The sequence below is a fragment of the Coptis chinensis genome, chromosome 5, assembly GCF_015680905.1.
Source record: "Coptis chinensis isolate HL-2020 chromosome 5, ASM1568090v1, whole genome shotgun sequence".
NCBI classification, from domain to species: Eukaryota; Viridiplantae; Streptophyta; class Magnoliopsida; order Ranunculales; family Ranunculaceae; genus Coptis; species Coptis chinensis.
In genome coordinates, this window is record NC_141460.1 from 3,882,115 (window position 1) to 3,908,281 (window position 26,167).

Consider the following 26,167-nt stretch of genomic DNA (forward strand, 5'->3'; position numbering starts at 1 on the left):
CTCCATTTGCTGCTGAAATACTTCACAAAGTCTCTCCTCCAGACTTTGTCCAACCACCGTTCCCGATGTAATGACGGCCGCGACATGCCCAAAGCAGATATAGCCCGTATGTTCAAAGTCTTGCACTCTACAGTGCACCAGAGTTCGACCATCTCCATTGCAGATGTTTTCCGCGCGAAGTCTAAAAGATGGCCCACTCGACTGGTTCTTCTCCCTCGAGGCAGACTCAATAAAAACTTCGAGCACTCACCGACTGTTTCGCTGCCAATACGTCCATAACAGACGTAAGAAGGGTGATCTCAATTCACTCTTCCACCTCGCTCTTGGTAAGGAGGAAACCCATACAAATTTCTTGCCGGTTCAAAACAGAACTTTTGGACATGGAAAACGGCCTCAAAGAGTCATTTGTTTGTAGTGGCTTTCACAAACGCCGCCGCGCCCGCAATACCGCGACTCACCGATCGCCTCACGAAGACCACCCGAAACGCCGCCGAAATGGTATTACACTCGAAGTTGATAAATACATCAAAGCCGCAAGAAGGTTTGAAAGATCGAACCAAGAAGAAGAAGAAATGTAAGAAGGAAAGGTTTACGAGGTAACATCATCCTCTAAAAAAGCGACCCGGACAACAAGGGCAATCCTCCAAACCCAAACCAAGCAATAACCGAATTCGCCGTGCTTTCACCGATCTCCTAGTTACATACTAGAGAAGATCAAAGCGAGCCGCCTTCTACCGACCGGAGATAAGGCAGCCCGGCCGGATCGACCCCGACCAGCCCCTACCGTGTGTTTCACCGTGCTAGGTGCCATGAGACTGACGTGTGCTGGGGGCTCAAGCATTATTTGCAGGACCTGGTTGAAGCCGGACACATCAAGCAATACACCAATATACCTGACGGTGACCTGCATCACAAGCTCATGGCCCACAGAATACGAAGCAGATCCCCGCCCCGACGTAGCGATCCGCGGTCCCAAAGTCGTCCTCACAGCAGAGGACGTTCCAGAGAACGCTCCCGTCAAGATTGCCGTCAACCATCAAGAGGTCGCGAGTATGACAGAACCATCCACATGATCACACTTCAGGATGATTCCGTCTCAAGTTCGTGAGAAAAGAGAAGGCGCGTTGGCGCCCTTCATGAAGTTTACAACTTTTCTTCACAGGCCGCACCCGCGCCACATAGCTCAGGACGCAGGACAGGAGACATCACCTTCTCAGAGGCCGACCTCAACAAGGTTTGCCTCCCGCACAACGACGCACTCGTGGTCCACGTCAAAATCAGCGACTGGACCGTCAAGCGAGTTTTGATAGATCCTGGCAGCTCCTGCGATATTTTGTTCTACCACACGATCCAAGAGATGAACCTGCCAAAGTCGGTCTTCATAGACCCAATCGCACCCCTCTTCGAATTCAATGGCTCCAGGGCCGACCCAATAGGAGACATCATACTCCCAGTCTCAGTGGGCTCTCGAGAAGACAAGGTCAGCGTCAACACGCGTTTCAGCGTCCTCAATACCAAGTCGTCTTACAACGCCATTCTAGGATGACGGGGGATCCATCAAATGCAAAAAAGATCGGCCCACTTTGCACCAAGTGATCCGTTTTCCAGGCCCAAGGGGAATGATGGAGCTTCGAAGCAACCAGCTCAAGGCCCATCATTGTAACCAGATCATCGCAGCAAACAAGATCGCCGAATCTCCCATCACCGTCAGAAATGAGCCCACCAGCTATACAATGGCCAAAGACTTAGTGGCCGAGGTGAGAGCCAACACACCCAAACAGAACGCTGGGGGCTCCAACAAGAACTTCCTCTCACCAAACCGGATCCCGACCTCCACCAAGGCAAAGAATTGCACCCGGCGTTGCAAATCTTGAGGTCGCCTTCGGTGAAACGCCACGCATAAACAAAGCCTAGAGATCGCCCCACCAGCTCTCATACAACCAAATAAGGCCAGCGAAGAAACCACCCGGTTTACACGGCGGCAATGAAAGTCACCTCTGACCCTGTTGTCGTAACCACAGAAGACGTTCCAGCTCCTACGGCTACTCCAGCCAGTCATCAGACCAGCACAACATCTGCAAAGTGCAATCCTCAAGAGAGCACTCAAAACGCACAGAACCAGGCACCAACTGAAGAAAGGCAGCAAGTGAATCTAGGAACAGAAGACGACCCTAAACTCGTCTATGTCGGGGCTAACCTCGACCCCACACTTAAGGCTCATCTTGTAAATTTTTTGTCCATGAATAAAGATGTGTTCGCTTGGTCGTATATCGACGTGCCTGGTATAAATCCTAGCGTTGCATGCCACCGGTTAAACATCAACCCTGGTGCCAAACCAGTTCGACAACGACCTAGAAGATTGTCATTACGTTTTCGAAAAGCAGTCAACAATGAGGTCGATAAACTCAAACAAGTAGGTTTCATCCGGAAGGTCGATTACCCAGATTGGGTAGCAAACATAGTGGCCGTTCCAAAAAAGAATGGTACAGTCCGCCTGTGCGTCGACTTCACCAACGTCAACCAAGAAACTCCAAAGGACAGCTTCCCACTACCCAGGATCGACCGACTTGTCAACCAGACTTGTGGGCACGAGCTGCTATCATTCATGGATGCATATAGTGGGTACAACCAAATACCACTCGCTGAAGAAGATCAGGAGAAGACCTCATTCATCACTAAGCAAGGAATTTATTGTTACAATGTTCTCCCGTTCGGACTGAAGAATGCAGGGGCGACATATCAACGACTAGTAACTGACATGTTCTAGGACATGTTAGGAGATACCATGGAAGTCTACATCGACAATATGGTTGTCAAAAGCAAGAAAGTAGGCGACCACCTTACTCACCTCGAGCAAGCGTTATCCAGACTACGACGAACCGGAATGAAGCTGAACCCAGAGAAGTGCCTTTTTTGAGCCGCCCCTCCTCGAAAAATTTCTCGATATCGTCTCGCAATGAGGTATCGGGTTTAATCCGCATCAAATTCGGGCGTTCTTAGACATGCCTGACCCACAAACAAAGAAACAGATACAAAAGTTGTCAAGCATGGTCGCTGCACTTAACCGATTCATATCAAAAGCATCAGATAAGTGCCGACCGTTCCTACAGATACTAAAAAAAGGCGAGCAGTTCTCATGGAACGATCAATGCCACCAAGCATTCTCCACTCTTAAGGAATACCTCACAACACCTCCCGTCTTAGCTAAGCCGACAAACGGAGAAACTCTGGGGCTCTATCTGGCAGTATCGGACTTCGCCATCAGTTCGGTCCTATTCAAAGAGGAACACAGTTCAGAAAAGCCGATCTACTTCACAAGTAAGACACTCACTCCAGCCGAGAGGAATTACTCCCACGTAGAGAGAGCAGTCCTTGCTTTGTTATACTCGGCAAGAAAATTCAGACCTTACTTCCAAGCCCATCCAATCAAAGTACTTAGCGATCTCCCGTTGAAGAGGATCCTTCACAAGGAAAATAAGACCACTAGGATGGCAATATGGGCCGAAGAATTGGGCGAGCACCACATGGACTTCGTCCCCCACACGTCGCAGAAGGGTCAGGTCATCGCAGATTTCCTAGCAGATTTTCCAGTCGACGACCTAATTGGGAGGCAGAAACAGAGGTCGCACCTACAAAAGCGAACATAAAGACAGTCTGGTCCCTCTACGTTGATGGTTCCAGCAACCCAGGAGGCAGTGGTATTGGAATCGTCTTAGTATCCCCCGAGGGAGCTATGATAGAGAAAGCAGTCCGCATAGACTTCGCAACTTCCAATAACGGCGCGAGTAATGGCACTAATAATGGGAATGCGTCGCGACAATCCAAATTTCGGTGTAAGGGAGCTCCAAATCTTTAGTGACTCGCGAATCGGTCGCTCGCCCGATCGCAAAAAGAGTACACTACCAAATAAGGTAACCTTTCCAAGTACCTTTAAGTTGTTAATGATTTGCTTCCTTCTTTTAGCGAGCTACGGTACACCATTTTTTGCGTGGACGAGAACCGCCACGCAGATAGCTTAGCGCATCTAGCCACTCGCATTAATCGAATCGGTGCCCTGCACAACCCGACCATTGAAGTGGTCGATCGACCCGCCTTACCAAGCGGACCATGTCTTGGCAATCAGTGACCTGTACCCACTCTCTGAAGATCAGATGAGTCAAACATGGATGCAGCCTATTATACAATACATCCAGTACGGCACACTCCCAGATGAGCATACCAAAGCCAGAAAAGTTCCACACCAGGCACGTAGCTATTGTTTGGTGAACGACAGGTTATTCCGCAAGTTCGCAGGGGGACCTCATCTGAGGTGCATCAGTCCAGAGCAAGGTCAGTTAATTTTCGCTGAGATTCATGAAGGAGAGTGTGGCAATCATGCCAGAGGTCGCTCATTGGCCCACAAAGCGATCTCCCAAGGATACTTCTGGCCCCGTATACAGATTGATGCCAAATCGTATGTCCTCAAGTGTGTCAAATGTCAAACATTTGGTCACAACATCATACAGCCAGCCCGCGAACTGATCAACATCGCGAGCCCTTGGCCGTTCCACATGTGGGGCATGGACATTATGGGACCATTCATCCCTCAGAAGAGCACCGGCTTCCGCTTTGTCCTAGCTGCCACAGATTATTTCACTAAGTGGGTCGAAGCAATTCCGTTGGCACACGTCAAAGAATCACATGTCAGGAATTTCATTCGGACTCATATCATCACCAGGTTTGGCTTACCACACATACTGGTGATGGACAATGGCTCCCAGTTCAAGGGCAAAACAGTCAAAGAGTTCCTGGCCAAGTGGAAGATCGTTCATGCATTCTCTACTCCTATGCTAAAAGCAATGGCCAAGCGGAGGCCAGCAACAAAGCTACTCTAGAGAATTTGAAGAAGAAAATCGAAAAGAACAAGAGCCAATGGCCAAATCAGCTCGAGAACATACTATGGGCTCACCGCGACTACATTCCGCTCCAAAGACCGGGCGATCACCCATTTTCCTTATGCTATGGCACCGAAGCCGTCATCCCCACCGAGCTGACAATCACGACAACCCGATCTGAGCTTGTTGAGTCCGGTCATAATGACTCAGTATTAGCTCGAGAGGTCGACCTCCTCGAAGAACGGCGCGATCTAGCAGCCATCAGAGTAGCATCCTACCAACAAGTCCTAAAGTGATCTTACAACAAACGAGTACATCTTTGATCTTTTCAACCTGGGGATCTAGTTTTGAAGAAAACTCAAGATGACTCTAAGCTAGCGCCAACGTGGGAAGGCCCTTACATAGTGGAACGCGTCATTGGCAATGGAGCGTATTGGATTAAAACCCAGGAAGGGAAGTTGTTGCCACGACCTTGGAACACATACTTGCTAAAACAGCTTTTTTACCAAAAGAGTTGCATTATGTATTGTAAATCATGTTTCCATTTACTACAAGCTCAAGTGTAAGATACTCAAGATTGTTATCATAAACTGCGATTTTACTCGCATCTCCAAGCTGCACCACTCGCACCGCAAGCACCGTATGCACTGCTTCATTACAGGCTCATCGCCTCTCCGAATCTCGCTCAGTTGAGGACCTACACTCCTAAGATCAACTCAGCGAGAACACTCTCGGAGCAAAGACGCTCGGGGGCTACGACGCCTTCAAGCGAAAGCGTAACGCCTCCGGAGCTTACAGGCTCATCGCCTCTCCGAATCTCGCTCACTTGAGGACCTACACTCCTAGGATCAACTCACCGAAACGCCTCCGAGGCGGACGCCCTCAGGGGCTACGCACGCTCTCAAGCAAGCAGAACGCTCTCAGGAGCTTACAGGCTCATCGCCTCTCCGAATCTCGCCCAGTTGAGGATCTACACTCCTAGGATCAACTTCAAAGAAGAACGCCTCAGAGCAAAGACGCCCTCGGGGGCTACGACGCTTCAAGCGAAAGCGTAACGCCTCGAGCTTACGTGCTCATCGCCTCTCCGAATCTCGCCGGTTGAGGACCTACACTCCTAGGATCAACTCAGCCGAATGCTATCGAGGCAAAGACGCCTCGGGGCTACGACGCCTCAAGCGAAGCGTAACGCTCTCGAGCTTACAGTGCTCATCGCCTCTCCGAATCTCACTCAGTTGAGGACCTACACTCCTAGGATCAACTCCGGCGAGAACGCCTCAGAGCAAAGACGCCCCTCGGGGGCTACGACGCTCTCAAGCGGCGTAACGCCTCGAGAGCTTACAGGCTCATCGCCTCTCCGAATCTCGCTCAGTTGAGGACCTACACTCCTAGGATCAACTCAGCGAGAACGTTTCAGAGCGGGGCGCCTCGGGGCTACGACGCCTCAAGCGAAAGCGTAACGCCTCGGAGCTTACAGGCTCATCGCCTCTCCAAATCTCGCTCAGTTGAGGACCTACACTCCTAGGATCAACTCAGCAAGAACGCTCTCAGGAGCAGGACGCCCTCAGGGGCTACGCACGCTTTCAAGAGAGCAGAACGCTCTCAGGAGCTTACCGGCTCATAGCCTCTCCGAGCCTCGCTAGTTGAGGACCTATACTCCTAAGGTCAACTATGTAAGAACGCTCTCAGCGAGCAACACGACCACAGGAACTCGCAGGGTCACATTCCCCCTAAGCCTAAGCTAATCAAACACTTACATCTCCTAGATTGCTCTCCCGAGCAATACTAAACAAGCATAACGCTTTACGAGAATACATCTCAGAAACAAGCCCAATGAGTTAAATAAGAGAGTAATAACTACAGGCAGTCAAGCAAAAGGTAAACATTCAACATACAATTACCATGGAGCTATACAACAGGTTGCAGGTAACAAGTTCAAACCCATCGATTTGCTCGGTCTACCCAGGAAATCCAGATCGGACCGGTGAACAAAGAAAGGAAAATTAACGAACTGCCACTTTCGTGGATACCAGTTCTCTGTACCAAATAAAAGCGAACTGCTCAGGGCAAGCCTGAAAACACAGCTCTAATGTTTAACCCTCGTAGGGGCAAAGAACTGATACAGTCACTTCAACACGAACTAAGATTCTTACCAAGAAGCGAAATCACCATCACGGAGCTGCAACCACATGTTTATCTTAAGGAGCTGTGCTGGTCGAAAGAATGTGCCTCGCAGCCAGCGAACAACGCCAAGATACCCCGCCCCTTGAGCACCGTCGCCTTTGTCACCGACAATACTTCGGCCCAAATTGGCATACTCGCTACAGTCGTAGTATACGCTTTGAGCTTTATGAAAGCAACCCGCCGACATCGCTTTTAGCGCATTCGGTGACTTCGCTACCTCTATTTGCAGCTCGGCCATTCTGGCATAAATGGTTGAGCGTTTCATCAACAAAGAAGACGGTTTTCGCCATCGTCGCAACCAGCTTCCTCTTGTCAGCCCCCCAGGCAGCTCACAAGCATCCCAGCTCGACCCGGGAGTTAACGTCCGTATCAGTGCGTTGCACAACGTTCTTAAGCTTATCCTACCCAGCCAGAAACTACAAGGACACAATCACAATCAGAATCACTTAAACAACAAAGCGGCGACTTTGACAAAGAAACACTCACCAAACAACTAGCCATATCCATGGTCCCCAGCAGCGTATCCATGTCTTCATCCTCGACTTCAGCTCGATCCCCATCTAACACGATCCCCTTCAGTAGACTAGTCGCTATGGGAGCCGAGTGGAAGCTACAATCAAAGCGTTTTACAGCATGCTTCTTCCCCGTTCTCCCCACGTAGTAGAATTCGCTCCCCACATCCCCAACACGAGGGAGCGAACTCTCACTAGCGACGTGACGACCTTGCCCCAGGTCGTCGCTTCCCTCAGCAGCCCGATGGGAGCATTCCGCTCGCTGCGGCAACCTGAATACAATGCCGCCTGTAGATCGCTTGTTCTTCTTGCCCCCAGACGCTACAACTTTCCTCTTACCGCGGTCCCCATGCACATGAGGACGGAACTCCATCTCCTCCATGAGCAGAGGGGAACTCGCTCTTGCACTCCTTTCTCCTCTGGCGTAGGGGAAACACCGAGCCATAATGAAAACTGGGCACAGAAAACAAAACAGAGATGGTCAGAGCGGTCAGTAACCTCTACGTTCATGATCTAAACGAAGGAAAGAGAAACGTACCTGAGTAAAACGGAAAGCAGAGCGAAACAGAAGCAAGTGGGAAGGGGAGCAGCCGCAGTAGGAAGAACAAGAAGAGCAAATGTCGTTGCTCTCCCAGGACCGGTCGTATTTATACCCACGAAACGTCTCTTCCCAAGGCACACCATTATGGCATCAAGACACCAAACGCCAGCCAACCTGGCAGCCATCATTTCATATCTTCCGACTTCCCACATCCCGACATGTGCCGCGCACGCACTGTATCTCAGGCCGCTCCAGAGTACAGAACGCCCTGGCGCCCTCATAGAGACGAGCGACCTGCACCATTTAGTTCGCAACAGCATGCACACGCTTACAAATACAAACATTCTTCTCATACACAAGGCTAGGTATAAAGGGAGAGAGCAACAAGATTCACATTCATACAAGGAGCGACCTAACGACAAGAGGGACGCCCCAGTTCACAGACTAACCGTGCTGCTGAGAACACTCAGGAAATCCAGCACAGTTAATCATTAAGTATTATAATTAATAACAAAGAAGAAAAGCGAGCTGCCCAAGTCAACCTAGGAACCCAGCTCTATTGTTTACGGCCAGAGGCCCAGTACAACCACATACAACAACAAATGGTCTAAACATTTTCGTCTAAATCTTCTCTAAGAGCGACATTCAAAACGGAGACGGAGCTTGGATCACCAGAAGAAGCCACAACTGCCTCAGCACCAACCACATGGAGATCGGGCCGACCCCTCGAAGCGCTTTCGCTCATCGGACCGAAAGGGGGGTGACACGACTGTAGGAGCAGGGGCGGCATCTTCAGGCAGTTCGGCTTCGAGCTCGCCCGAAGTTCGGCATTCGTGCTCCTCATGCAGGTCGTCCAGCTTCCTTTCCAGCTCCTCCACCTCAGTGCGGATGGTGAGATAGGCCTCTTTTGCTTGCAGAGTGGAAGTCTTACATCGTTCTGCATAGGTGTTCGCCGCAGCTAGTTGGCCCCTCAACGCCTCCACCTCATGCTTCAACTCGATCAACTCGTTCACAGCAGAGGTCTTCTCGAGTCGTGGCAGCTAAGGGCCTCACAGATCCAGCTTCGGCTTCTCAAATTCTTGCCGCCAGATTCGGCGGCTTCGTCCCTTAGTGACTCAACGCCCCGCCTTCTCCAGCTTCAGCGATGGCAAGAAACGCCTTTAGCTTCGGTACCCAAAATATCACCGCAACAGATCACACAACAAATCACATTATTACCAAACAAACAGCATGTAACGCGATAACACAGTCAAGTAGAACGAAAGGGTTACTCACCAGACACATCGCTTTGTCCATCCCCCTCAGGTTCGACTCCAGCTCCTTAGCATCCAGGTTTTTCCTATCACCGTCCAGGGTCATCCCCTCCAACAAGCAAGCAACTATGGATGCGGACTTGTAGCTGCAGTCTGAACTCCTCACATAGCGCTTCTTCCCAGTTACTTCATCGATGTACATCAGGTTGCGCTCCAGCTCGTCTTTTCCAATACTGGTGTGCCCCTTACCAGTCTCTCTTGCACCAACCTTTCCTTTCATCTTGCCAGAGGGATCTCCAACAACCCTGGGTCGAGCGACCTCCAGGGCAACCTCCGGGGCGTCCTCACCTAGGACGCTGAAGTCGGGCATCGGCCTCGCCCTCGAGTTGCGAGCCGCCCTTCCCCGGGCCAGACTTCACCCACCCAAGGCGGTCTCACCACCACCCTCGCAGAGCCTTCGCGGTCGATACTCGATGTTGAAGAGAACGTCGTCCACATCCAAAGGAGCGTCCTCGACCGCTTTCCCCGCTCCGCACCCGTGAGGCCCCAAAGACTTCCAACGGTCGCTTCACCCCAATACGGCCTCGTTGTTCGCCTTCCCGCGGCACCGATCGCTCTTACGCTTCTCCATCACAGCCTTTCTTCGACGCCTTCCCACTCACCTTACCCCGCTCTCGGCTTTCGCTTTCTTTTTTCCCGGATTGCGTGTCCTCCGCTTTTTAAAGAAATGCGCAACTTCCTGGTAGCTTTGCTCTGTTTTTCAGCTTTCGCGTCGGCCTAGCTTAACTTCGATCACACCATTAACTCGACTCCTTTTTCAGGCGGATATCTGCATAGAAAACAAGACAACAGTTTCAGTATAAGTTCAGCAAAACCAAGTTGACCTAATCAGACAACGCGCTGCTACCCACCAGTAAAGTCGCATATTCTATGGTCCACAGTGAACCCGCTAGCATAGTAGCTTCCTACAAGGAGCAGCGGTCGTTTGTCCCACGACTCATTACTCTTACCATCCAGAACGCCCGACAGCGTAGCTCGAGTTTGCAGGCTAAAGTTCAGCGACCTAGATCGCTTTACGAGGTAGTGCTCGATAACATCAGCGACCTCGATTCGTTACTCCCCACTGGTGTTCAATAGGTCAAAAACCTTGAATAATCGCCATGTATTACCCACAAACTGAACAGGCGCCTTGCCACAACAGTTCAGGAACTCGCAAACCAGCTTGAGAATCCAGATCGCCATGTGCCCTCAGTTGTCCCTCACAGATGATCACCCCATGATTTGGTGGGGTGTACCTATCACTATAAACCAGAGCTTTCTGATCAGGCTCATGGATCTCCAGATCGCTTATGGTTATCCCATATTTCTTTCTCAGATATGGGAACGCCCTCAAAGCATGTCTATCCACAGCCCTAGGCGGCAGCCCGCTTGAAGACGATGACCCCTCACTGCGACCTGAAGTGCTAGCTTCAACAGCTACAGACGCAGATCGAGTCACATCTTCCTCACTGCTAGCCCCCTCAGCCGCCTCACCTTCATCATCACTCTCACCCACCTCACACACAGACTCATCTTTCTCATCACCTTCGTCATCCCAGCTAAAAGAAACTTCGCAAACCTCATTAGATCGAGTGTCATCGGAGTCCGACATTTTCTCTTCTAACCCTAACAAGTCTAGCTACTAGTATCTAACAGGGTATCCTAACAACTCTATAACAGCGGCTTAGCACGAAACAAGAAGAAGAGGTTCAAAAATGGCAGAGAACTAACCTGAAAGATGATGCGGTAATGAAGTTCTGTCTACCAGACGAAGCAGCCAAATGAAGTTTCAAAAGAGCAAGTGAAATTTTTGAGCAACCGCCCCTCCAGTTTCCAAGGCATCATGATTACACCCCAGCCCTAGCTGCCCACGACTTCCAACCAACTGTCCTGTCTTTTCACATCCCGAAAAAATGGGGCGCCACGTTTCTTCTCTACAACTGCTCAGATCCTGTCACATGCTGAACACGCGTCAAACGTTCGCACCCACCAGCTCACATGGTTAACACAAGCCATTCCTCACAGGTCGTTGGAAATTTCCACCTCTAGCATACTCCACGCGCGCTACCGATCTCTCTCAGTAGGTCGTTTTCACAACCTACTGAGAGGGGGCTGTGTAGGGGAGTGATATTCTCTATCCAGCATGCGCCTAGCATAGTGGGAATGACACATCGACCTTTGGATACAAGTCGCATCCATGAGCTAGTAGAACGTTACAGACAGGTCGCAATATCACGCGAACTACACGAGGAAGTGGCACAGATTCCCTATCCATAAGCAATCATGACTAAAGGTGTACTTGCACATATCTTGACCGTCAGCCACTGGTCACGGCCGCAAGCTACTTGTACAGACTGCCACTCCACATCATTACAGCAGACCTAGGAGGGCAGTTCTCACATGTTATCCTAATCTCCACCCCTCATTTGGGACATCCTTTACACGTGGTGAGCATGGATACACTCTCAATATCTATAAATACCTCTCCTATGAACTACGCCAGACCTGATTCTACTCTCCCCCATACAACCCAGAGTAAGATACGTAGGCAGTTCGCTCTCATGTCGAACTCGGTCTCATCCAATAACCTATTCCAGTCCCCCAGTAACTGTTTGTAAGGGAAAACCAAATCACACCTTTACATACTGCATAAACGGCTTCCTCTATGTTACCAAGGACCATGAGAAAACTAAAAGGTACCAGAACAGTGGGGTTAGCATAGATTGTATAACCAGTTGTCGATCTAGTGCTAAAGACAAGACTCCAGTAAATGAATCATTGATGTACTATGGAGTTCTCAAAGATATCATCCAGCGAGAAGGGTACAAGCCTGTCCTTTTTTTTTTTTTTTTTTAGCCTATTTTTAATGAGATCAGTAACTCTTTGATGCTGGCGGGGTTCGAGCCCCAGACATTTGGTATCATCACCCAGAGGTTTTACCGACTTTGCTAGTCGGCACCTGCAAGTCTGTCCTCTTTAAGTGTGATTGGGTTAAAGTGACTCACCATGGTGTTAGATGTGATAAGTAAGCGAATCTAATGTTAGTAAATTTGTCTAGTTCTAATCAATTAGGTGACGAGCCATTAATTTTTGCACAAGATGCTAACCAGGTGTTTTACTCTAAAGATCCCAAGGAGCCAGAATGGCATGTTGTACTAGAGGTTCCAGCAAAGGCATATTATGAAGATAAAACTTGTAATCTTCCCAATGAATCGGTCATAACCAGTGCTGAAGTTGGAACCAACAATAGTGAACAGGCAATGGATGATGAGCTGATCTATAATGATCTTGACTAAAATGTAGTGGTTGTTGAGAAGACTAATATACAAAAGCGGTCGAGGAAGCGTTAGGTATTATTATTTGTAGTTGTTTATGTGGTACCCTTTTGCTGGCTAAGAAAGTCATTTGAATTGTATATTATTTGACAATTGGTAGTTTGTCCTTTTGAATGTATTATGGTGTGCTGGTGAATTTTAAATTACCATCTTATAGGTAAACCTTTTTAAACTCCGCCAATGCCAAGTTTTTGCTTAGCATTGCCGGTCCCAAGCCCGGATAAAAGAGGAGGGAAAAAGGTAGGTTTAACCTTTAATAATGGAACATGGTGGTCTTACCAGGTATCATCTCAGCTCTCTCTTATTAGGAGGTAATTATTTGATAAACTCTTCTTTGGATTTTATTATCTTCTTTATTTATTGCTGTTTTACTTAAGATATTGGAATGTATCTTTGTTTCCTTTCTTAAATACTAGCTTAGAGGAAAGAATGGTTTCTGCATATGACATTTGCTTCGGGAAAAGCTAATTGATTTTGTCCCAACTATTAGTGGGATTTCATTGGCTGAATCCCCCACATTTAAAAAGGCTCCAGCAGGTGCACCTGTTAATGTTGATGTTGGCATCGCACGACTTGGTGGTTCATCAGCTTTTATTGGCAAGGTATTATTTTTAAGGTTGTTTACTTTTCACTCTTTTACACGAACGAATGATTTCTTTTTTGTTAGTTTGTTTTTTCTTTTTTGTTAGTTTGTTTTTTTAGCTCTGCCCTTTTTGGAATATAAAAGTATCTACCATTAGTACCATGAAAGGTCAAACTAAGTCGACTACTTAGTAACAAAAATAATATTCTTAAGCTCGATCTGATGTCATACTTTACTAAGGAATCTAAATGTACAAATGCTGTACCTTCCATTTTTCTGTCTATTCCTTCTATTTTGTAGTCTATACCTTCTATTTTTCAGTGAATCACTTAATATCCCTTAAGGCTTGAGGAGCTGTGACTAGAACCTGTATTCATCATCTTGGTCAAATCAATGATTTATTTTTGTTTCACATACTTTGGGTTTGGAAGTTCTGTTTGCTGAATTTTGAGTGTTGAACTAGGTTTCTATTTTATAACAATTGGAACTAACTATCTACTTATGTTGATTGTAATTGTGTTGCTCGTGCTCTTTCAAGAGTGGCTTCTGTTATACTTCATTCATAAGATGAAGAAAGGACACCTCCATGTCTGTTTGTCCCTCACAGGTGTGCATCTAGCAGGGTTGCCCACAAAAATAAATAAAAAATGCGGCTTTGCTTGTACTCGTTCATTTAGTATCCATTCTCATCTCTTCTCTCAGTGAGAGTTGTTTTCAACAAATAACTAAAGTTGAGTATAAGTTATGATTTTCAAACTAGATTCTATTAGAGCTATGCTTGGTTTCTAGGAGCTGTATTATAACACCCCGTGTTTTATTTCGTTTATTTTTCTAATAATAATAATAATGTATAATAGAAAAAAATAAAAATAGGATAAGTGTTAGTGGAAATAGGAGACGTGGGTTTATGGGATAAACCTTCTTCCCTATTTCGGGGGGTTTTGTTTTTAACGAAAGAAAAACAATAGAGTTTTCTCACGAGAGTTTCGGGGGAAAAACACAAATGAGAGTTTTAGAAAAAAAACGGGATTTTTCCGAAAGAAGAAAAAAGGAAGTTTTTCTTGTAGTCGGGCCGATAATCGGAGAGCCGCAGGTGAGTGGATATTTCACGTTTTATTTTTGTTTACCATCGATTTTGTGATACGAGATATCGCTTCACATGATGTTCTTTTTGCCAATACGATATATTGTATAGTGTAAACCCCCTAATATTGTCGATGATTTATACGAATGTCGCAAAGAATAGTATGTAAAAACTCGTTAATGGTGCCGCCTCTATTAGATACCATTACCATTGTTAAGTACTACAGTAAATCCATTCCCGACAAGTTGAGAGTTTAAACCGCCGGTCCGGATACCGGTGGTTGATGGCGCCGCCATCGACACAAAGCCCCAAACCGTACTTCTGTTTTGTGTTTGAAGTATATTCTTTTTTTGATTTGTGGTGATGTTGGAACTGTGAGTGTTCTAATTGGTGTGAGATGGGTGATGGTGGACTGGAGATTGGGTGTTGTGAGAGCTTTGAAGGTTGGTCATGGCTGTTAATGGCGGCCGAGAATCGCCTGACCATGAACGAAATCCTATTGCATTGTTTGAACTATTTTGGTTATTATTGGTTGGTTATTGATTGGTTATGGGTGGTTGGAGGTAGTTAGGTGTGTGTGAGTATTGAAAATGGCGCTGTTGAAGCTTTAAAAAGGGTTGTAATGGCGTCGACCTCGATTTTGTCGAAGATAACAAAATCGCGTTTTGAGGGTATCGGTGGATTGGGTTTTTAGTGAGGATCAAAACCGCTGGGTTTTTTTCTGTCATGGTGGCCGGTGGTGGCCGTTGTGGTGGTCGGTGGTGGCTGGAGAAGGAAGGAGTGAAGGAGATGAACAGTAGCCAAAAACGATTTTGGGCTTGGGCCAAAATCGTGGGCTTATATCTTTCTTTTTTTTTTTGTTTTTTTTTAAATTTGACTTTTAAGTTAGACTTTGGGCCTTTGACTTTGGGCTTTTGGGGTTAGATAAGTTTAGACTGGTTGACTGCTGTTGACCCTTGGCAGGTTGACTTTGACTTTGACCAGAGTTGACTTTGACTTTAACTAGAGTTGACTTTGACCAGTTGACCCGAAAATTTGACTTTTTTCTAAAAATATGATTTGGTCTATTAGGATAAGTCTAGGACTATTAGCATGTTTGACTTAGGCTAGGACCTTTATATATACGTGTGTACGTGTATTAAATATTATGTGATTTTGCAGTATTTTATGATATGCAACGTTATGACACTTAGACATCCATATAATTAATAATACGTAAACCAAAATTAATTGAATCAAGATATTCCTACGTTCTCTGAAATAATATATACAATAAAGCACAATAATGCGTAAACAAATTTACCACCTCTTTGAGAACTCTTCACGCCTCAAGTTTTGGAATTGAGTTTTATGATTGTTGATATCATATGTTAGGTGGGCATTTATTGAATGTGCCATAAATGGCCCGTTAGCGTTATATAGGGGTATTCATTGAATGTGCCATGAATGACCCGGGTATTCATTGAATGTGCCATGAATGACCGTGATTGTTTGGGACCTTAGAGGGAACTAAGGTATTCGGCCATGGGTTAGTTGTATTGTTTGATTATCGCGAAAGTTTTGGGTTTACTTTTGAATACCTAATATAATATCTACATAGGTTATATAGAAGTTCTAACTTTCTTTTGCAGGAGGGTAGGACTTAATAACATTTTGTGCAGGGACGCCGGTCCTACCCTTATACAAAGAAATGGATATCGGTGACGTTTAATTCCGGTATTTAGATATTAAAACGAGGTATTAGAATGAGTTAAGATAATATAAGTTTTGCTTTCGGGAAGAACTATGCCGGTTGAGATGACGGAACTACATCTTCTTCCAAGCCGAAATGATTAGGTTATGATAGAGTTAAAGTGTTGTTTGGATAATTAAAGTATGATTATGGTTTTATGTGGTTAGTCTACTCATACCAAAGAAATTCCATATTGTCAACCCATGTTTGCTTTGTTTTGGCAACGTGGGTGTGTTCTTGGGAACATAGGTGGAAGGCAAACCCGCCGGCGCTTGAAAGAGATTTGACTTGGAGCGGACCGAGAGTTTATTTTTATTAGGTCTAATCTTTTGGAAGTATGTAATAACGTAGTTTTTTTTCATATGACATGAGAATACGATGTTGAGGACAATTATTCTTAGAATGTTATATTGATGATTTTTGGATGGAAGATAGACTTGTATAAAGTAATAAAGAGAAATTTTGGAGATTATTTGTGTTGTTAAGATTCTTTATGATGTGGGTTTTAGGTTTTGAACTGTGTTGTATTCACCCCGTCATAGCCTAGGTTTTTAGACAATTGAACCGAGTGAATGTTTGAGATATTTATATTTCAAATATTCATTTTTTTTAATTGTTTAGAAATTCGGGCTGTGACATTTTGGTATCAGAGCTTAGGTTAGCCTAGATTGGGAAGGTCTAGGTGATCCTCAGAATGTGGTGATTGGGTGTGTTTGAGTTTAAGATATTTGGAGTACTAATAGAAGTTCGTTTTATTAGGTGATGGCTGGAGATGACAATGATGTTACTGGTACTGGAAGTAATACCATATCTGCTGATTTAGGATCAATATTAACTCAGTTGGTGCAAACTATTCAGAGGGGTCAACATGCTAATCTAAGGGATCCTTTTGCTAGGAGAAACAAGGATTTTGCTACTTTAGGAGGTCAGAAGTTCAAGGGAGAGAAAGGGGCCATTGATGCTGAGAAATGGGTTACTATGTGTGAGTCCATGTTTGCTAAGATGCAACTCACTGAGGTGCGTATGGAGTTGCCTTCACCACCCGCCAGAGGGGTCAGCTTTATTTTGGTGGAGGTCTATCAAGGATAATGTGGATGTGGAAACTATGACTTGGGAGGATTTCCAGGTAAGATTTGAGGGAAGGTTTGTTCCTAATGCTGTTAAGGAGCAATTAACTGAGGAATTCTTTAATCTGACCCAAGGAGGGAAAACTGTTACAGAGTACGTGACTAAGTTCAATGAACTATCGAGGTATGCTCCTTATCTAGTGGATACCCAAGTAAAGAAGAACCAGAAGTTCATCCGTGGACTAGAGCCATATCTATCGAGTTATTTGATACCCTTTGATTCAGAAACTTTCGATCGTGTGTTAGATTTGGCATTAAGATATGAACAATTGGATAATAAACCCAAAGATGATAAGATTAAAGAGAATGCCCCAAAACAAGCCAGCTTACACCTTATTTCTAGTCAGCCACGTCAAGGGCAGAGAAAAAGTCAGCATCACCCATATAATAGGCAAACAAGTAAGCATGTGGATAAGGGCGAAGTGCTTCGCTAAAGAGATTTGATGGTAATTGTTTGAACTCAAGGGGAAGTTGGACATACTATTCGAAGATGTTCTAAACCAAATGAACTAGTAGGCAAGTGTTATAAATGTGGACAGTTGGGACATTATGCTAAGAACTGCACTGGTTAATGTTAGGTATGTTTGAATTTGTTGTTTACTAGTTCCTTTATTGGTTCTTAGCATGTAAGAATTTATCGTATGATTATGAAAATAAAATGTTGGTTGTTTTAACGGTTAGCTCTTATGAAATTTATAATCGAAATTGTTCAGCATGTTATAGTGTTGTTTTCCTAACAGAGTTTTCTATTTTTAAGTAAGTATTGGTTAAAGAAGAAATTGTTATTTTAAAATTTCATATTTGAGTAATTTGGAATTTACCCAAGGAATAAGGAAAACCCTTTTGATAAAGGTTGGAGTTGAAAGTTTTTATATATTGTCCAAATTATGTATATCGTTGGTGTGTGATCCAATATACATAACATCTCTCTGTATGCATCGTTGGAATTTGATCCAGTGTATACATGTACACCGTTGGAGTGTGATCCAGTGTGCATACCACACATTGTTGGTGTTTGATCCTATGTGATGGTAGAGAGTTAGTATGCATCGTTGGTGTGTGAACCAAAGTATACTTGCATATCGTTGGTGTGTGAGCCAGTGTGCATGCATCACATTGTAGGTGTTTGATCCTATGTGATAGTGGACATAATATAAGTCGTTGATGATATGAATCTGTTGAACTGTGAAAGAATGATTTTAATTAAGTGTTGGCAATTGAAGAAAAACTAATTACGTTTATTTCTTTTGAGTTGTGTATGCTAGTATATACACCTATTTTTGTGTTCAATACGTATATAGACACACTTTCAAAGTATATGATTTGAATATTAGTATGTCTATCTATATGATATTGTATATGGGTATTCCTTTTAAGGTGTGTATACTTGTGTATACACGTATGTCTCATTTTTATTGTTTGACGTACTGTTGTTTGGTTAATCTACACTCTACCTTGAATCTCGGGACGAGATCCTTTTAAGGTGTGTATATTATAACACCCCGTGTTTTATTTCGTTTATTTTCCTAATAATAATAATAATGTATAATAGAAAAAAATAAAAATAGGATAAGTGTTAGTGGAAATAGGAGACGTGGGTTTATGGGATAAACCTTCTTCCCTATTTCGGGGGTTTGTTTTTAACGTAAAAGAAAACAGAATAGAGTTTTCTCCGCGAGTTTCGGGGAAAACACAAATGAGAGTTTTAGACATCCTTTCGCGGGATTTTTCCTGAAAGAAGAAAAGGAAGTTTTTCTTGTAGGGCTGATAATCGGAGAGCCGCAGTGAGTGGATATTTCACGCTTTATTTTTGTTTACCATCGATTTTGTGATACGAGATATTGTTCACATGATGTTCTTTTGCCAATACGATATAATCGTATAGTGTAAACCCCTTTAATATTGTCGATCGATTTATACTAAATGTCGCAGAATAAATGATAAAAAACTCGTTAATGGTGTCGCCTCTATTAGATACCATTACCATTGTTAAGTACTACAAGAAATCCATTCCTCGACAAGTTGAGAGTTAAAACTGCCGGTCCGGATACGGTGGTTGATGGCGCGCCGCCATCACACCAAAGCCCCAAACCGTACTTCCTATTTTGTGTTTGAAGTATATTCTTTTTGATTTGTGGTGATGTTGGAACTGTGAGTGTTCTAATTGGTGTGAGATGGGTGATGGTGGACCGAGATTGGGTGTTGTGAGAGCTTTGAAGGTTGGTCATGGTATTTTGTTAATGGCGCCGAGAATCGCCTGACCGTGAACGAAATCCTATTGCATTGTTTGAACTATTTTGGTTATTGATTGGTTATGGGTGGTTGGAGGTAGTTAGGTGTGTGTGAGTATTGAAAATGGCTGTTGAAGCTTTAAAAGGGTTGTAATGAATGCGACCTCGATTTTGTCGATTAAACAAAATCGCGTTTGGTGGTATCGGTGGATTGGGTTTTAGTGAGGATCAAAACCGCCGGTTTTTTTCTGTCATGGTGGCCGGTGGTGGCCGTTGTGGTGGTCGGTGGTGGCTGGAGAAGGAAGGAGTGAAGGAGATGAACAGTAGCCAAAAACGATTTTGGGCTTGGGCCAAAATCGTGGGCTTATATCTTTCTTTTTTTTTTTGTTTTTTTTTTAATTTGACTTTTAAGTTAGACTTTGGGCCTTTGACTTTGGGCTTTTGGGGTTAGATAAGTTTAGACTGGTTGACTGCTGTTGACCCTTGGTAGGTTGACTTTGACTTTGACCAGAGTTGACTTTGACTTTAACTAGAGTTGACTTTGACCAGTTGACCCGAAAATTTGACTTTTTTCTAAAAATATGATTCGGTCTATTAGGATAAGTCTAGGACTATTAGCATGTTTGACTTAGGCTAGGACCTTTATATATACGTGTGTACGTGTATTAAATATTATGTGATTTTTGCAATTTTTTATGATATGCAACGCTTATGACACTTAGACATCCATATAATTAATAACGCCAAAACCAAAATTAATTGAATCAAGATATTCCTACATTCTCTCGAAATAATATATACAATAAAGCACAATAATGCGTAAAACAAATTTACCACCTCTTTGAGAACTCTTCACTTCAAGTTTTGGAATTGAGTTTTATGACCGCTTGATGTCATATGTTAGGTGGGCATTTATTGAATGTGCCATAAATGGCCCGTTAAGCGTTATATAGGGTATTCATTGAATGTGTCATGAATGACCCGTATTCATCGAATGTGCCATGAATGACCAGATTGTTTGGACTACCCTAGAGAGAGGAACTAAGGTATTCGCCTTGCGGGTTAGTTGTATTGTTTGATTATGCGAGTGTTTGGGTTTACTTTTGAATACCTAATATAATATCTACATAGGTTATATAGAAGTTCTAACTTTCTTTTGCAGGAGGGTAGGACTTAATAACATTTTGTGCAGGGACGCGGTCCTACCCTTATACAAAGAAGGATATCTCCAGACGCGTTTTAATTCCAAAGATTTAGATATTAAAACGAGGTATTAGAATGAGTTAAGATAATATAAGTTTTGCTTGGGAAGAACTATGCCGGTTGAGATGACGGAACTACCTGTCTTCCAAGCTGAGAATGATTAGGTTATGATAGAGTTAAAGTGTTGTTTGGATAATTAAAGTATGATTATGGTTTTATGTGGTTAGTCTACTCATACCAGCAAATTCCATATTGCTGACCCATGTTTGCTTTGTTTTGGCAACGTGGGTGTGTTCTTGGGAACATAGGTGGAAGCGCAAATGGAACCGCCAAGGCTTGAAAGAGATTTGACTTGGAGCAGACCGAGAGTTTATTTTTATTAGGTCTAATCTTTTGGAAGTATGTAATAACGTAGTTTTCTTTTCATATGACATGAGAATACGATGTTGAGGACAATTATTCTTAGAATGTTATATTGATGATTTTTGGATGGAAGATAGACTTGTATAAAGTAATAAAGAGAAATTTTGGAGATTATTTGTGTTGTTAAGATTCTTTATGATGTGGGTTTTAGGTTTTGAACTGTGTTGTATTCACCCCGTCATAGCCTAGGTTTTTAGACAATTGAACCGAGTGAATGTTTGAGATATTTATATTTCAAATATTCATTTTTTTTAATTGTTTAGAAATTCGGGCTGTGACATGTATGATGATGGAATATGCACCCACTGTACCAAATTTCATAACTGCAGGTTTAAGAAGAGTATATGGAGGAAAACAATGCCCAAGGGTCTGAAAATGAAATTTTTTATGGAAGGACCCGATGGGGAAATGATTCAGGACACTTCCTATGTTGGGAAGGATGCGTGGGATGATGATCCAGAGATTTCCCAGCAGAATATAGAACAAATTATAAACAGTGATGGGAGATTAAGTTCCCAGGAAAAGGACAATCTTAAAAAAGATTTGAGTATTTCAGGTTGGTTCCTGATTTTCTAATCTTTTAAAGGCAAATATGGGTTTTCTTGCTATAAAATGAATCCCTGATTTGAAGCAAAGATGGTTTGCCCCATGCCTGGTTAACTTAAACATCAATATTGCTGGAATCAATTGTATAAAAACCTGCATTTTTGTGCTTATGTTCCTATTTGTGGTAACAGGTGAAGATCAAGAGAGTAAAGGAACATGGCGCGAAAGATTTCTTGCATGGAAGGAAATTCTCGGGAGTGAGAAGTTGGCTGAGCAAGTAGATCCTTTGGATGCAAAATATGTAATTGACTTTGACATGCAAGAAGTAGAGAAGAGTCTCCGTAAGGATGTAGCAGAAAAGGGATCAGATACTCAAGGCGGTAGAGCACTCTGGATTTCTAAGAGATGGTGGCGTTACCTTCCAAAGCTTCCATATACTTATTTCCTTCATAAACTTGATTGTTCTGAGGTAAAACTTTGGTTTCTTTTGACAAAATTACATCAGGTTATTGGTTTTGTTAGGCAATGGGTGTGACAGTAATCTAGTGGTTTTCTATAGAGTTTCTTGATTATATCAGAGAGAAATAAACTTTGGCAACGTAGCACAAATATATGCACAAGATGTGGTTGGTTTCCAGGGAGTTTTGGATTTTTCGATATATAATATGATTTAGCCTTGAACTTTTCATGTGACAATCAGTTGGATTGGTTTTTTTAACAGGTTGCCACTGTTGTCTTTACTGAGGACCTGAAGAAATTATGCATAACAATGAAAGAAGGGTTCCCTTTAGAATATGTTGTGAGTTTTGGATTCTTCTCATCTATTATCTGTTTTTTAATACCTCGTTATTCCCATTTTTAATGCTAAAAACATGTTGTAGGTAGATATTCCCCTTGATCCATATTTGTTTGAAATAATCTCAAGTTCTGGGGTTGAAGTGGATCTCCTTCAGAAGAGACAAATCCATTATTTTCTTCGGGTGGTGGCTGCTTTGGTTCCTGGGATCCTAATATTATATATCATAAGAGAGTCTGTGATGCTTCTGCACATCACGTCAAAACGCTATCTTTACAAAAAATATAGCCAACTCTTTGATATGGTTTATGCGGAGAATTTCATTTTGGTAAGACTTTACTCTCATTGGAGGTTATGCTTCAGTTGTTAACTTTGTTATAAATCCGTTGCGTACATTGATATCAATCTTTACACAGCCTGTTGGAGATGCTGGTGAAACAAAATCCATGTACAAAGAAGTAGTTTCAGGCGGTGATGTTTGGGATCTTCTTGACGAGTTAATGATTTATATGGGAAACCCTATGCAGTACTACGAGAGAAGTGCAGTTTGTTCGGATAATTTTTCTAATTCTGTTATTTATTACGTACTATTTTTAATCAGCAATATCTTATTCTTTTTGGAATAAACTTAGTTTCTATTGCTAGATTTTGATGTAGCTCTTTGGTGTCTGACAAGGTGTTCTTCTCTCTGGTCCTCCCGAACAGTAAAACACTTTTTGCACGGACACTTGCAAAAGAGAGTGGAATGCCATTTGTTTTTGCTTCTGGTGCAGAGTTCACTGGACTTGACTTTGGTCCCTTCATGGACATCAGTTTCGCTTCTTGATTAGTAGGTGCTTTCTTCTTCTTCATTTTTTTTTTTTTTTTTGTTTCTTACGGAGATAAGCTAATGGTTCAGACTTCAGAGTATTTATATTTCTCAGACTTGTATAACACTACGCATACACATAGTTTGAACGTTTAATTATATTAAGTACTGGTCAAGTTTTGGGCAGTGGTGTTTGTTGTGTAGCATTTCACTTGAGCTGATTTGCTTATGCCAAGCTGTTCTATTCTACTTGAGCTAATATAAAATGTTCAACTGTTTTGCTTTAGGTGAGTTAAAAAAGAGAGGATCCAAACTGTTTGACCATAGAGTCCATTTTTTTCACTGAAATGACAAATGAACCCTGACATTGTTAACTGTTTTTTTACTTGGCGTTTGGTTAGACTTTATCTTGAATAATATGTTACTTAACTTTGAGTCGTAACTATTTTTTACATTATAGGTAAAATGAGCAGATCACTTACTCGACCCCAATTAGAGAAACCTTAAGGTTGAGATTTTACTATCTTCTTTATTTATTCTGTTTTACTTAAGATGGTGTAATGTGCAGTGCCTTTGTTTCCTTTCTTAAATACCAGCTTGGATCAAAGAATGGCTTTTGCATATGACGTTTGCTTCAGGGAAATCACTTGTAGTTGGCATGAATCACTTGTAGTTTGCTTCAGGGAAATGCTAATCGATTTTGTCCCAACTATTGGCGGAAGCTGCTGCAAGTAAATAATGTAGTGATGAATCTATCTACTAGGCTGAAGCTTTGCTATATCTCAGATGTCTAGTTGTAAATGTGTTGTTGTATTTCTTCAGTTATCCATTGATTTCTGGAGCTAAACATTTTGTAGTGTAGTATAAGAGATTGTAAATGTTTTGTACTTCTATGTCATGTGCATTGATTTTTAATTAAAAAAAAAAGGGTATTGGTTTATGGAACTTTGTGTGAGGTGGTTTTGTGGTGTACGAATTGTTTTTAACTTTTTATATCATAATCTTTGGCGACTATGCTTTAGTATTGGTTTATGCCGTTTTCACAGAAGCAAAAGCTCGTTATTTTGGTTATGATTGTTGAGAATTAATGATACATTCTGCAACAATTTTTAAGTGTAGGCCATTCTGAGATAGTTATTTTGAGTCGTCGAGATAGTTGTTATTTAGTACCACGTATTTTCATTTTTTTTTCCTAAATGGTACATGTACTTTGTTTCTCGCCTATTAGTACAACAAACTCTTAATTTGGTTCAATTTAGTACCTCCGTCTATTTTCCATTCCAATCTGTCCAATTTGTCTAACGGGGACCTCACGTGTTTAACTACGTGACCTGGGTTTCTCTAATTAGCGCCAGTAACCCAATTAGTTAGTTACGAATAGACAAACCCATTTACTCTCCTTTTTCACCCGTTTCCATCAACCAAACTCATATTCCTACCTTCTAAACATCCAAACACATGAAAACACACTCATACGTACCCATCAACCAACTCACCTTCCTACCTTCTAAAGAAAATCTCTAACAAAAAAACAAAGAAAACCAAATTCCAAATTCCAAATTACTATTTTTTTCCAATTTGTTGAAGATTGTCACCTTCTTTGAACTTCCATACATTAATGTAGTGACTCCAATTGATTGTCATTCCATCATAACTCATAATTGGTTTCATGAGGATCTTGTATGGACGATATGATAAATTATCACTCTCATAAACCAAAAAAAATGAAGACCCTTGCAGTGGGTTTCAATGCTTTCATAGCAGAGCCATTCATCAGTTTGTTATCAGTGGTAACAAACATTGCCTGGTCAAAAACCAAAACCAAAACCAAAATTCAAATAACCAAAATAAAAAACATGATGAACTCTCATCCAGACAACGGTATGCTACATAGTATGTATCATCCTTACTTTGGCAGACCAAAACTTCCAATAAGAATGGTGAGAACCAAGTGATAATGAGGCTCAATAGGATGTTATATAGTATGTATCATCCACAAAATGGTATGCTACATAGTATGTATCATCCTTATTTTGGCAGACCAAAACTTCTAGTAAGAATGGTGAGAACCAAATGATAATAGAGCTCAACAGGATGCTATATAGTATGTATCATCCACAAAATGGTATGCTACATGGTATGTATTATCCTTACTTTGGCAGACCAAAACTTCCAATAAGAATGGTGAGAACCAAGTGACAATGGGGCTCAACAGGATGTTATATAGTATGTATCATCCAAACAACGGTATGCTACATAGCATGTATCATCCTTACTTTGGCAAACCAAAACTTCCAGTAAGAATGGTGAGAACCAAGTGATAATGGGGCTCAACAGAGTTTTAACTTGCAGAAAGTTTTTTGGTGCGTACATTCACAGAGTTTTTTGGTGCGTACATCCAAAACCAAAACTCGACTCTGACAGAACCAAAAACGCAAACCAAAACTCGACTCTGACATAACCAAAACCAAAAACTGAATCCAAAACCAAAACTCGACTCTGACAAAACCAAAAACTCAAACCAAAACTCGACTCTAACAGAACTTGTTTCACCACAAACTTGATCAGACAAAACTTGACTCTAACAGAACCAAAACCAAAACTTGACTCCACGCAAAAACTATTAAATTGAATCCAAACTGAATCCATAAACTGAATCCAAAAACTATTAAAATGAATCCAAACTGAATCCAAAAACTCTACATAATCCATATTCTCTACATAAACTGAATCCATAATCCATATTCTCTAAAGACAAAAAAAAATAACACAAAAATCCATACACAAAAAATAGTCGAGTTGCTTGCTTCAATTACTCGATCTACTTGAGTACTGAACATAACTACATACGAGTACTCAACTAAATACGCCATCTTTTGGCATTCCCTTTACCACTAGG

At 42.7% G+C, this 26,167-nt stretch overlaps 1 protein-coding gene across 6 annotated transcripts; it reads left to right on the forward strand.

Annotated features, from left to right (window-relative positions):
- The first annotated feature begins 21,054 nt into the window (after positions 1–21,054).
- Positions 21,055–24,146, forward strand: LOC147496326 (ATP-dependent zinc metalloprotease FTSH 12, chloroplastic-like). 6 transcript variants are annotated; one of them, XM_086562448.1, is made up of 7 exons: positions 21,055–21,674; positions 21,856–22,133; positions 22,386–22,463; positions 22,546–22,788; positions 22,877–23,289; positions 23,729–23,776; positions 23,865–24,146. In XM_086562448.1, exons 1-5 carry the CDS (start codon positions 21,398–21,400, stop codon positions 23,084–23,086), a joined length of 1,086 nt encoding a protein of 361 aa, XP_086418574.1. In that variant the 5' UTR covers positions 21,055–21,397; the 3' UTR covers positions 23,087–23,289; positions 23,729–23,776; positions 23,865–24,146. The 6 variants fall into 6 exon arrangements, with proteins under 6 accessions (XP_086418574.1, XP_086418576.1, XP_086418577.1 ...); XM_086562450.1 differs by lacking the exon at positions 23,729–23,776 and having other exon boundaries at positions 22,877–23,293; positions 23,837–24,146; XM_086562451.1 differs by lacking the exon at positions 23,729–23,776 and having other exon boundaries at positions 22,877–23,293.
- The last annotated feature ends 2,021 nt before the right edge of the window (positions 24,147–26,167 follow it).

Coding starts and splice junctions, on each gene's coding strand:
- LOC147496326 (XM_086562450.1), top strand. CDS start 21,398: ATGTATGATGATGGAATATGCACCCACTGTACCAAATTTCATAACTGC. Junction 22,134..22,385: donor ATAAACTTGATTGTTCTGAG/GTAAAACTTTGG, acceptor TTTTTTTAACAG/GTTGCCACTGTTGTCTTTAC. Junction 22,464..22,545: donor GGTTCCCTTTAGAATATGTT/GTGAGTTTTGGA, acceptor AACATGTTGTAG/GTAGATATTCCCCTTGATCC.